General features: G+C 38.6%; 1 protein-coding gene across 2 annotated transcripts in view; it reads left to right on the top strand.

Moving 5' to 3' along the window:
• The window catches only part of CCDC141 (coiled-coil domain containing 141), a 796,073-nt gene that overhangs the window by 524,823 nt on the left and 257,649 nt on the right, over window positions 1-13,601 (top strand). For both annotated transcript variants that reach the window (XM_053698512.1, XM_053698511.1), the window contains exon 12: window positions 8,789-8,962. In XM_053698512.1, the coding sequence (XP_053554487.1) occupies window positions 8,789-8,962 (174 nt within the window). The remainder of the gene's footprint in view (window positions 1-8,788; window positions 8,963-13,601) is intronic.

Genomic DNA, 13,601 nt, shown 5'->3' with positions numbered 1-13,601 from the left:
GAGACTAATGAGACCTTTACGGAAGTCACCTAATCCACCATTTAACCTTTAAATTATTGTTTAGGCAGTTCAGGGCCCTTCCTTTCAGCCACTGCATGCTGTTGTCATAATTTATTTGGCATCTTCCTTTACAAAAAGATAATCAGAACTCCATATTTTGTTTTCTAAATCTCCTTTTTTTACAAAACTGTAGTCTACCTCATTACTTGTCAGGTCAATGTAAACAAGTGCTGAGTGTCTGTGTCTGTTTGGGTTTCTTTGCATGTCTGCTAGAGTGTCTATATGTGAATCCTTATGTGTGAGTGTGTGTGTGTTTCAGTGTATGAGTTTGTCTGTGTGTGTGTATGTTACTACCTTAACAACATTTCCAAGTTTAAATAGACACTTAAGAATAAAGTGCATATACAATTTAGTCACTTGGTCGAAAATTGCACATGTCGGGGGGGGGGGGGGGGCCCTGATCAATGGTTAAGTCAGGGGCCCCAAAATTTCTAGTGGCGGCCCTGCTTGGTGTGATGTCACAGTAACAGACTGTGTTTTCAAAATTATTGATACATATGTGTGATAAAGTGAGAAAATGTTAATGAATATATATTTTTAATCGTGCAGATTACGTGTATTAATTTAAAGTGAATTATTATTAAAATTTAAAATCAGTAACCTATGACACTATGTGGCTCTTAAATGTTTAAAGCCTATGGCAATGAACTGAAAAACTCTTATAGCTACATTGTAATGCATTACTTCTGCTGGAATTCCACTGCATTGATACTTTTTAGTTACTATTTTTATTTGTAATACATTAGTATGTATGGTTGTTCTTTCATTTTTAGAGATTCTATTACTTTTGCTATATAGGCTTTCAGACCATTTAGATTCTTCGTTTGTCTGAAGTCTTATCAGTCTTATAATTAACCCCTTCGTCACTGTTTAGAATTGTTGTGTTATATCTACTTTTCAATAGTTTGTCTTATTACTTGGCTGGGTTAACTAAGTATATTAGAGCCGTTAGTTCATATCAACACTAAAATATTACAGTATTAAAAGTTGTATATTTAGTGTGAAAAAGCAGTTTTTGAACTTTACACCTGATTAATAAATTGTCGGTTTAATTTATTACATTTTATATCATTCTTTAGTGTTAATTCATTTTAATATTTATTCCACTACATAAGATATAAAAAAATAAAATAATGAATTTATGGACCTGATTAATATTCATTAGAATTGGTAATGGTATTTTAGTTTGAGGCTTTCAAAGGCATGGATATAGAAAAAGTGAAGTAAATAGAGCGGATATACAGGGAATAAATAAATTTATTTTTGTTCAAATAATTTGCTATTACTACAGTTGTCTGTTCTTTCATTTTTTTTATTTTTTATTTTATTTGATTTTATACTGATATTTTAATTCCCTTGATATAGATCTAGATCCCATCTAGAGTTTATTCCTTTTGGCTCTTTAGTTGCTAATTTAAATATCCACTTTGCCTCTCTATCCAATAGTTTCCTAAATCTATCCCCTCCTCTCTTATTGGCTGGAATAAAGTCAATAGCTTGGAATTTACCCCCTCGTATGCTAACTTGTTTTTAGGTTGGTTTGAAGCCACCTATATCTTTGGACAAGCTAATGTGTATGGATGTTACATTGATTTCTACGCCAGATTCATAGATGATCTTCTGTTTATCTGGCGTGGGGACAGTGAACAATGCAAAGAATTTGTGAAGTATTTAAATAGTAACGATTTAAACCTAAGCTTTACCTTTCAAGTTGATAAATATAAAGCAAATTATTTAGATATTCAGTTAAATGCAAGAGAGGAAAAAATAGTTACTGAACTGTACAGAAAAGAAATTTCTGGAAACACAATCTTGAGGGCTGACTCATGCCACCCAGCCCATACGACAAAATCCATACCTAAGGGACAACTAAAAAGAATTAGGAGGATATGTACCAATGATAGTGACTATCTAGATCATTCACTAAATCTAGTTCACAGGCTTACCAATAGGGGATACGATAGAAACAAACTTATGAAAGCTAGAGCTGAAATAGCAAAAATTAAGAGACAAGACCTAATTAATAAAACTAATAACAAAAAGCATCTAAAGTACCTACAAATTGGAAAAGTGACACCATAGTCTGTGTTACACAATACAGTAAACAATTTAATCAGATTAAAAATATAGTCAACAACAATTTAAAAATTCTTAAACTAGATGAAAAACTAGATAAATGCCTAAAAAATGGGGTTAAATTTGTATCCAGGAAAGCGCCAACAATTGGAAGTAAAGTTATCCAATATGTTTATAACAATTGCACTATAAAGTCTAAAGAAACATGGCTTTCTAAAAAAACGTTTTTTCAAGTGTGGTAAGCACCCTTGTAATGTATGTCAACACTGTCACCTTGCAAATACTTTTACATCCTCAGCAAACAATAGCACCTATAATATCAAATATAGACTTGATTGCTGTTCAAAATATGTGGTGTACTTAATAACTTGTCAAATTTGTAGACAACAATATACAGGTTGTACTAGTCGGTTTTTGAAGGACAGAATACGTGAGCACTTGACATCACTAGAAAAGGATCCACCCAAAACACCAGTAGCTAAACATTATGCTAATCATCGAGTAACTACTGAAGAAAGCAAAAAAGCCTTCAAATTCCAAGTTATTGACTTTATTCCAGCCAATAAGAGAGGAGGGGATAGATTTAGGAAACTATTGGATAGAGAGGCAAAGTGGATATTTAAATTAGCAACTAAAGAGCCAAAAGGAATAAACTCTAGATGGGATCTAGATCTATATCAAGGGAATTAAAATATCAGTATAAAATAAAATAAAATCAAAAATCAAAAAAATGAAAGAACAGACAACTGTAGTAATAGCAAATTATTTGAACAAAAATAAATTTATTTATTCTCTGTATATCCGCTCTATTTACTTCACTTTTTCTATATCCATGCCTTTGAAAGCCTCAAACTAAAATACCATTACCAATTCTAATGAATATTAATCAGGTCCATAAGTTCATTATTTTATTTTTTTATATCTTACGTAGTGGAATAAATATTAAAATGAATTAACACTAAAGAATGATATAAAATGTAATAAATTAAACCGACAATTTATTAATCAGGTGTAAAGTTCAAAAACTGCTTTTTCACACTAAATATACAACTTTTAATACTGTAATATTTTAGTGTTGATATGAACTAACGGCTCTAATATACTTAGTTAACCCAGCCAAGTAATAAGACAAACTATTGAAAAGTAGATATAACACAACAATTCTAAACAGTGACGAAGGGGTTAATTATAAGACTGATAAGACTTCAGACAAACGAAGAATCTAAATGGTCTGAAAGCCTATATAGCAAAAGTAACAGAATCTCTAAAAATGAAAGAACAACCATACATACTAATGTATTACAAATAAAAATAGTAACTAAAAAGTATCAATGCAGTGGAATTCCAGCAGAAGTAATGCATTACAATGTAGCTATAAGAGTTTTTCAGTTCATTGCCATAGGCTTTAAACATTTAAGAGCCGCATAGTGTCATAGGTTATTGATTTTAAATTTTAATAATAATTCACTTTAAATTAATACACGTAATCTGCACGATTAAAAATATATATTCATAACAGAAGAGGAGCTAGAATCCCTAAATAGTCCCATAACCCAAGAGGAAATAAAATTGAATATTAAAAATCTTAAACGATCTAAAGCCCCAGGACCTGATGGCTACCCTGCCATCTTACTACATCCTATTCTGATACCTGAACTAGTCAAAGTATTTAACGCCATGATGCAGGGTAAAGACGTACCTAGAGAAATGCTGACGGCCAGAATTACAGTAATCCCAAAACCAGGGAAAAATAAACAACATTGCCACAACTATCGACCCATATCCTTAATCAATCAGGAAATTAAATTATTTACTAAAATTTTAGCGAACCGCCTAAACCCACTCCTTATTAAACTAATTCACCCAGACCAAGTAGGATTTATATCACAAAGAGAGGCCCCAGACAACACTAGGAAAATTATTGATCTGATTAATATAGCCACAGTGGGAAGAATGCCTTCTCTGTTCCTCTCTTTGGACGCAGAGAAGGCATTCGATAGAATTAACTGGGACTTTATGTTTGCGGTTCTGGAGAGGGTGGGTATTTCAGGGTCATTTTATGACGCCATCAAATCACTATATTCATTCCCAACAGCTTTTGTTAAATTGGCAGGATACCAGTCTAAAACCATACATATCAACAATGGAACTAGACAGGGATGCCCACTATCCCCGCTGCTATTTGCTTTGATCATAGAACCGTTGGCTATTAAAATTAGAGAAAATCGAGACATCTCTGGAATTCAGGTAGGCCAAACAGAACATAAGATATCCCTGTTCGCCGACGATGTGATCCTGACATTAACTAAACCCTTATTATCCCTCCCCCCGGTATACAAGCTAATACAACACTTTGGGTTCCTATCGGGTTATAAAATAAATGAGGAGAAATGTGAAGCCCTGGGAATCGGGTTGCCAAATCATACTAAAAAACTTATGGAACTTAATTTTGCATTCAAATGGCCAAAGAAGTCCATTAAATATCTAGGAATTAATCTATCTAATAATATACACTCCCTATATCAATTAAACTACCTTCCCATGTTTAAAAATATTAGAGCCTTATTAACAAAATGGACGAAACTCAAAATATCTCTATATGGACAAATTATCTCTACCAAGATGTCCCTGTTACCCAAGTTGCTATATTTATTCCGCTCCCTGCCTATATCTCTTCCCCTATCAGACCTGCATAAACTCCAAAAGGATATCTCAAAGTTTGTATGGCAGGGAAAAAGAGCAAGAATCAATAAAAATCTCATGTGTACTTCAAAAAGAGAGGGGGGGGTGGGTCTTCCAAACCTTATCCCATATTATTACTCAGCCCGTATGGCCCAGACCTTACATTGGTTCAAACCTCATGATAACTCGCAATGGGTAAACATTTAATCTAACATTATGAACACCTCACCATTATCTAATCTCTTATGGACCCCTAACACTGGTATCACTCATAAAAAATGTGATTTTATTGCAATTCAGCACACCCTACACATTTGGAAAACTGTGAACTCCAAATTCCCCCTCCTCAATAGGAGGTCGATGATCACTCCCTTGACACCCAATAACACCCCACTTGATAAAATCACACAACAGAAATGGCACAATAAAGGGCTTTATAGAATAGCAGACATATACAAAGAAGGCAAGTTGATTTCATACGAACAGTATCAAGCCTTAGATAGCGAAGACAGAAATATTTGGTATCATTACCTTCAATTAAAATCAAGAGCACAACAAATTATGGGGGGGGGAGGGTTCCTATAAGTACCACATTAGAAAGGCTTTGCCTTTCTGATCAGCACACTAGAGGTGGGATCTCTACCCTATATGCATTATTCAACAGTACTCCTCAAGATAGCAAACCACCCATAATGCTAAAATGGGAAAATGACACAGGGAAAACCTGGTCTATAGAAACGTGGAGGGAGACTTTAGCCAGCGGGTTATCTTTCTCACAAAATGCGGCTCTTAAGGAAAATTTCGTTAAGGTAGCCTTCAGATGGTATTTATTCCCAACTAGGTCGGTAGGAGGGGGAGACCCACTTACCAAACTTTGCTATAGAGGGTGTGGCGAACCTGGGACATACTCCCACATGTGGTGGGACTGTAGATTCGTTAAGGAAATTTGGAATAATGCCTCCTCCCTTGTGAGTGAGATTTTCCAAAAAACAATAACGTTGACAATGGAGCAGGCTCTCCTACACTTCTCGATCCCAGGAATCTCTAAACATAATAATAAGTTAGCAAGATGGATTTGCACTATTGTCAGATTGTGCATAGCCCAATTTTGGAAGGGAACCCCCCCTAGTTTTGATATGATAAAACAAAAGATGATATATCACTTTGATATGGCAAGCGCCACAGCAGAATATCTAGATGATAAAAAAACATTTCTTCAGCAGTGGGAACCCTTCATACATTACTATGAAGCCTCGAGGAGGAGTGGGGGGGGCAGGAATGGACTAGGCCAAGCAAAACTTATATAGAATAGCACCACGATACATCTTAGGAGAGTGGAGACACATATGAATCCGTATGTGAAAGTGTATTTCTTTGTAGTGAATGTGATTTGTACCGAGTGACTTGAGAATGTTGGAACGTATGACCATTGTTTATTGTATTTGTAAAAACTTATGAATAAAATATTTTCACCATAAAAATATATATTCATTAACATTTTCTCAACACACTTTATCACACATATGTATTGATAATTTTGAAAACACAGTCTGTTACTGTGACATCACACCAAGGGAGGAGTTTTTTAGATAACCATTTAAAAATATGCTAATCACACACACCTCCACATCTTTGACAAAGCGCCAGAAGGGCGTGAAACGCGTCAGATGACATAACACTCCACACACCTGTGTCTCCTGGTAGTCACACCTCTATTGTTTGCCGAGTGTTTGTCCAACATGCCATAATAAAGGTATGATTGATTCACTTTACTTCGACTCATGTGCCAGTGTTGTGCTATAAATAGTGGACATTTTTGGTCTGGGAGCTCTTTATAGGGGAAATTCTTCTTTGTTAATAAATATAATATAGGGGTCGGCGGTGTTAGGGGCAGCAGATTAGGGGTTCATAGGGATAACGTAGGTGGCAGCGGCGTGCGGTCGGCAGATTAGGGGTTAAAAATTTTTATAGAGTGGCGGCGATGTGGGGGGACCTCGGTTTAGGGGTACATAGGTAGTTTATGGGTGTTAGTGTACTTTAGAGCACAGTAGTTAAGAGCTTTATAAACCGGCGTTAGCCCAGAAAGCTCTTAACTACTGACTTTTTTCTGCGGCTGGAGTTTTGTCGTTAGATTTCTAACACTCACTTCAGCCACGACTCTAAATACCGGCGTTAGAAAGATCCCATTGAAAAGATAGGATATGCAATTGACGTAAGGGGATCTGCGGTATGGAAAAGTCGCAGCTGGAAAGTGAGCGTTAGACCCTTTAATGACTGGCTCCAAATACCAGAGGGCGGTAAAAACCAGCGTTAGGAGCCTCTAACGCTGGTTTTGACGGCTACCGCCCAACTCTAAATCTAAGCCTTAGAGAGTACGATGTTAAATGTTTGACATGAAGATTTTACATGTAAAATAAAGAGTCTGGGTGACTATAAAAAGTTAGGGCAAATAAGAGAGATCCCTGGAAATAAGAGTTGCTAAACCTAAGCTATACAAACAAATAGCATTTTGTTTTTGTAAATATAATGAGTATATCTGGCAAGTTAATGAATTGTTGTTTTTCTTTAACTACATGGTCATGATATTAAATAAGGGGTTAAATGGGTGCATACATGGTTTGCTGGCTGGGGTTTTAGCTTCTCCTTGTTTCATTACTTGACATATAATTGCCTAGATTTAATGAAACCGGTTTATGAAACTAATATCTCAGGGGGAAAAAACAGCCCAACATCGTAATTCAAAAATGGTAGAATTCATAAGGATTTGTAGCCACGCCTTGTCATAACAACGAGCTGCAAGTTCATCTTTATTATAATCAATGGAGCTGCTTCTTTTTGTTAACCACTTGAAAGCCACAAAAATAAAATTGTAATAGATTTTAAATTGACCACTTTTCAACACAAGTATAACTATAGTGCCCCTTTCAGTAAAGCCATATGTGTATCCCACAAATTCTTAATCTTTTAATCTGAGGAAATGTTTGTGTATTTATATCCTGAATAACTGTACACAATATGCAAGATGAGACCTGACTGGTGATCTATAAATGGACATGAGTATAGCTCTTTTTCTGCTAATAATATCTCTTATACAACTGGCCTTAACGCTTGCACTTCTGCCTAGTTTACTAAACTTCATATTGCGTGTAATTAATTTAAATGTAGCCACCAATCAGCAAGCGCTAGCCAGGGTGCTGAACCAAAAATGGGCGAGCTCCTAAGCTTATATTCCTACTTTTTCAAATAAAGATACCAAAAGAACGAAGAAAAAGTGATAATAGGAGTAAATTAGAAAGTTGCTTAAAATTGCATGCTCTATCTGAATAATGACAGAAAAAAATTGTGTTTAATATCCCTTTAAGGGCTTCATTTATGAACCTGTGATGGCTACTTTTGAGCGCCTTCGGCTGCATGCAGGGGGCAGCGTTGCACACTAGCCATAGCGGGCAATGATAAATGTGGGCAATGTATTGCTGCCTGCTAGAAGTGATGCTTCTGAGGACAGGGGTGAAGATGTCCACTACTGTCCACCCGGTCTTTGTTAAATCTGGGCCTATATGCATACCATTAAAGGGACATGAAACCCACATTTTTTCTTTCGTGATTTAGAAAGAGCATGCAGTTTTTAAACAACTTTCTAATTTACTTCTATTATCTATTTTGCTTCATTCTCTTGATATCCTTTGCTGAAACGCATATCTAGATAGGCTTAGTAGCTTCTGATTAGTGACTGAACATAGATGCCTCACGTGATTGGCTCACCCATGTGCATTACTTTTTCTTCAGCTAAGAATGAAGCAAATTCGATAATAGAAGTAAATTGGAAGGTTGTTTAAAATTATATTCCCTACCTGCATCATGAAAGATTTTTTTTAGGTTTAGTGTAACTTTAATTAAAATATTCTGCTTAACTTTCCATGAGTCTAGTTATGAATTGTATAGTCATTATATTCTATAATTATTTTTTAAGCTGAAACCTCGAATCCAGAGTCTAAAGAAACTGTGTGCATCCAGCCCAGAAGAAATGACTGAAGTAGATATGAAGGCAATGTTAGAGTCAGCAGATGTACAGTTACAGCACGTGCTTAATGACCTGTTCTCGGTTCAGGATATGGGGCAGAATTGCCTGAACATCATTAAAATGGTGAGATATCACTCTATTTATGTTTTTCATGATTGTTTTCTTCAATTAAAAAAATAATTTTGATTTCTAACCAACTGCGTATTGCTTTAAAAATGCTATTTACATTTATGAACAATATTCTTTGCAACTTGACAAAGGCTGGCTAACTTCATTTTGAACCATTCCTTCTAACCATACCCAGAACCTTGAGTTTTTTTAAAATTAAAGTTATTTATATTTAATTATCAACTGTCATATAGGTGGACTGATAAGTAGATAATGTTTATCATCTTACCTATGTCCAATATAAACTGGCAATGCATCATGTTATCCATATAATAGAAGTTAAATATTATATTTTATCAATAGTTAGTTTGACCATATTTATACAGCTGCTTTCCCTGGGTTCCCACAGATGGGATGTATAAATATTAGCCATATATGCTGGTACTGTTGGCTCATCTAGGAATTGGCTGTGAAATATATGTGGCCATAGATGACAACTCACACACCGAGCATTTCTTCAATATCATTTGCGTAGAGTTAAATATATCAGATGTGTGTATTTAGCTAGAATTTGTTGAGACAATAAAAACTTGATCTTGGCCGGTGGGAGGGCTTTAGGGTAAGAAGCAGGCAAGAGGAGCTCCGTGGCAGACACATCCAAAAAGTGACATACGAGACTTTCAGAACTGGATTTTCACCTGTTTCGTGGTGCTTACTTGCCTGCCTATATGCCCAGAGCCCAGCGAAACAAATCCTTGGCAGATTCTGCTGCCCGGAGCGGAGGGGAGGTGCGCCATAAGACCCTCTCTGCCTTCTTCGCGTGAGCCGCCCGCTGCTCCACCACCGAAGCCCTCAATACAGTTGTGCCGCTGGGAAGACATACCCGGCACATCGACCGGGTGAGAAGACTTAGGCAAGCACCGGATCGGACAGTGGCCTGGTCGGGACGGAGACCTTGGCGAGGCGCAAACACTCTCAGCTTGACGCCATCTTGGCCCCACGTGCACCGTAACTCCGCGTCTGACAATAGAGCGGAGGTAACAGCCGACAGCCTGCAGACTAAGAGGGTGATAGCCCAACGACGGAGGTAGACACACACGGCCCCACATCATCAGCAGCTCGCTTGGATAAGGCCACAGACTTCAAGGAGAACCCGGCTAGTTAGTGGCGGGAAACTGAGGAGTGCCGCTCTGAGGATTGGGCCTGTTCTTCAGGAGTGGAGACACACGCTATTGTAAGCGGTAAGCGGCTTATAGCACACGCATCTCAGGGCCTTACTATAGACTACCTTGATCCGAGCGACACGGACACCTAGATACATAGGAGGCCGATTGCCTCAAAACAAATACTTTTATGCACAGGGGGGACCATTACGCCACAAGACATACTGGGTGATAGAAGAGCCTGATAAACAGTTACAGCGCTACTCCCCTAACAAGTGCAGTCCTCACTAATGACTTAACCGTTTGAGATCCATAACACTTGTTTGCCTCAGAATTGGTGGGCTAAGGAGAATTGTGCTGGGATTTGTCCATACATAGGCCCAGATAGGGGAAATATTGTGTACATCTCAACCTACTCAGGATTGACTTTTCAATGCTTGCCTCTTTAATCCTGCAAATTGAGATATCAACCTGACATCTTGCACAGCACTACTGATTTGAAAGGGTAGGCCTGGGACAAACAGCTCAATGAACTCCCTGCAGCACTTTGAACTGTAACGCATCCAGCTATTTGATGTTGCAGAACCTTGCTTGTGCACAGCCCTGAAAGAGCAAGCTTTGTTCCTCATTGCCCCCTAAAGGCTATCAGTACCTGCAGCTGCCTACGTGGCTAAACAAAGAGGACTGAAAAGGACCTTTACCACAAGTGCTTTTGAAGGTGTTGATGTATCTAACCTTCCTTTTACTTCCTACAGGTTTACTGTAATTTTTTAAATTGTTGATTTAATAGGCACTGTGTTTTGCTAGTCCTACTGCTTGTGCTCATATAGGTACATTTGATGTGACTTTCTTGAATCTATTACTCTTTTGGCAAAAAAGTCTGATGTATGGTGCATCTTAAAAAAATAGTTGTGTGTGTGCATGGAGAAATATCTTATACAAGACCCAATGGCGAACCGCAATAAGAATGCCGAGCGCAGAGCCAGACAGGGATCAGAAGTTGTAGCTCAGGGACCTTCTTATGAGGTACAGCAAGACCACACTTTACTTGACCCACACCCTATAGTCAAACAGATTTCCACCCTGTTTTTGCCCAAAATAGAAAACCTCCAAAAGGGAGTAGATACCCTGGCGGAGGAGGTGAAACAATTTTCCACTAGAGTAACTGAGGCAGAGACCAGGATCTCTGATCTTGAGGACACACAGGTTGCTACCACTAGTAAATTAGAGGCCCTAGAAAAACACTCTCTGGCTCTGCAGCAAAAAATTGATGACCTCGAGAATCGCTCGAGGCGCAATAATGTTCGCCTATTGGGGCTCCCTGAATCGATTAAACCTACAGAAATTTTAAAATTTGTAGAATCTGTTCTCCCGACACTGCTAGATATCCCTTCTGAAAGGTTGGCAGGGAGTGTTGAGCGGGCGCATAGAATAGGCCCAGAAAGACCCGCCATGGATCGCGATGCTCAGGCCCGCCCAGTAATGATAAAGTTCCTCCATTTTCAGACTAAACTCATGGTTTTGAGGGCATATAGAAGAGTTGAGGACCTAACCTATGATAACTCTAGGCTCCTGCTATTTCAGGACTATTCTGTAGACTTGACAAAAAGGCGTAGGGAATTCTCTGCGCTATGCTCTAGACTACACCGTGAGGGCCGACAGGCTTACTTATTGTACCCGGCCAGGTTGAAAATCTCGACCCCGAGGGGACCTAAATTTTTTGACTCACCAGAAACGGCGCAAGCTTTTCTAGATATAGAACATGGAGGAATGAGCCCAGGGAGAGCAAGGGGTGGGGAGGGATGAAGACTTTCACACACTCGCACCGCTTACATGTTCTCCAACATACTGCGTTAAATGGCTACAACAGCCAAAACTAGAAGGTGGTTGCCCAGTCTTTGGACACCCAGGTTGATACTGTATAAGTTTAGATTGTTTATAAGTTTAATGTTCAAGTTCCTGAAATTGCTTATTATAATAATACCGAGCCTAATGCCTAACGACACGGGCTTACTCTCTTATGCAAGGTTTAATTTGTTGATGGCTATCCTGTTTATATTAATGTCTCCTAAGATCACTGATTATTGTATGTTAAAACATAGTGGTCTCCCCACAGGTCCTTATATATTGCATTTACAACTACTACCAAGGGGTTGGCATAGCCTTCCCTTGACCCTGCAACGGGGGCTCTTAGGATCTGGTGTAGAATGTTGGTTCAATAAGTTAGATTGCAATAAGTTGCTCACTGATATAAACTGTGTTGATGTTTGGCTGACATTATGTATCTTGTTACCCCTTCGCAGCTTACAAGACCCTGTATTGCACTGGAGAACAGAAATCTATCAGAAGGTATGTGACAGCGTGAAGATCCCCTATCTCCCTCCCCCCCCCCTTCCCTTTTTTTTTTTTTTTTTTTTTTTTTGTTGTTGTCTCTCTATCACAAGGTATCCTACTTAATACTATAATTTAATATATACTCCTGGAATGTAGGTGGTATCCACTCCCCTATAAAGAGAAAGACCATACTTACCCAATTGAGGAAAAAAAGAGCTGATGTCGCGTTCTTGCAAGAGACACATCTGACTGACATTGAACATTCTAAATTAGAGAGAGACTGGGTTGGTAAGGCTGAGTTTGCTTCCTACAAAAGTGCCAGCCGGGGTGTAGCAATTTTATTTGGGAAGAAACTAGACCTCACAGACACTGTAGTGACTAAAGACCCAGACGGCCGGTACCTCATTGTACAAACCACAATAGCTAATAAAAAATATGTGTTATGTAATGTTTATGCCCCCAACCAGAGAGACAGGAGGTTCTGGGAAAACCTGATTGGAGTCTTGACTCCGTTTCTGGGCTCTGCCCTTATCATTGGAGGGGATTTTAATTTGGCCCCCAACCCGCGGTGTGACAGGCTCAGGGACACCTCTAGGACTGCCCCTGGGATCCAAGTTAAATCGGATGGTAAATTCGAGCTTGAAATTTTTCAAGCTTTAACTTCCTCTCTGGATGTTGTCGACATATGGCGCAAACTTTATCCGGATGGAAGAGACTATACATGTATCTCCCGGGCTTTGCCCACAATGTCCCGCATTGACATGTTCCTGACCTCCAACTCTTTGATCCCGCGGATCATAGATACCAAAATAGGAGAGATAGTGGTGTCTGACCACGCCCCTGTGGGGCTCTTTCTTGATGTGATCGACCCACCGAATGAGAGACGAACTCTCAGGTTCCCACAATACCTAACCACATCTCAGGAATTTCAGCAACACATGATCAAATGCTGGGATGATTTCCACTTGTCCAATGCGCAACATCTTGCAACACCAGAACTTTTTTGGCAAACTGCGAAGGTGGTGCTAGCAGGGGATATTCTGGCTTTTCTCTCCCGCAAAAGAAAAGTACATGCAGAGAGGCTAGAGGCACTTAGAACCAGCTTAGCTGCGGCCTACTCGACTTATCGTAGTGGACCCACGAGGTTGCACCATCAG

The sequence above is a fragment of the Bombina bombina genome, chromosome 1, assembly GCF_027579735.1.
Source record: "Bombina bombina isolate aBomBom1 chromosome 1, aBomBom1.pri, whole genome shotgun sequence".
Lineage (NCBI taxonomy): Eukaryota > Metazoa > Chordata > Amphibia > Anura > Bombinatoridae > Bombina > Bombina bombina.
This window is presented reverse-complemented; position numbering and strand designations above follow the sequence as displayed.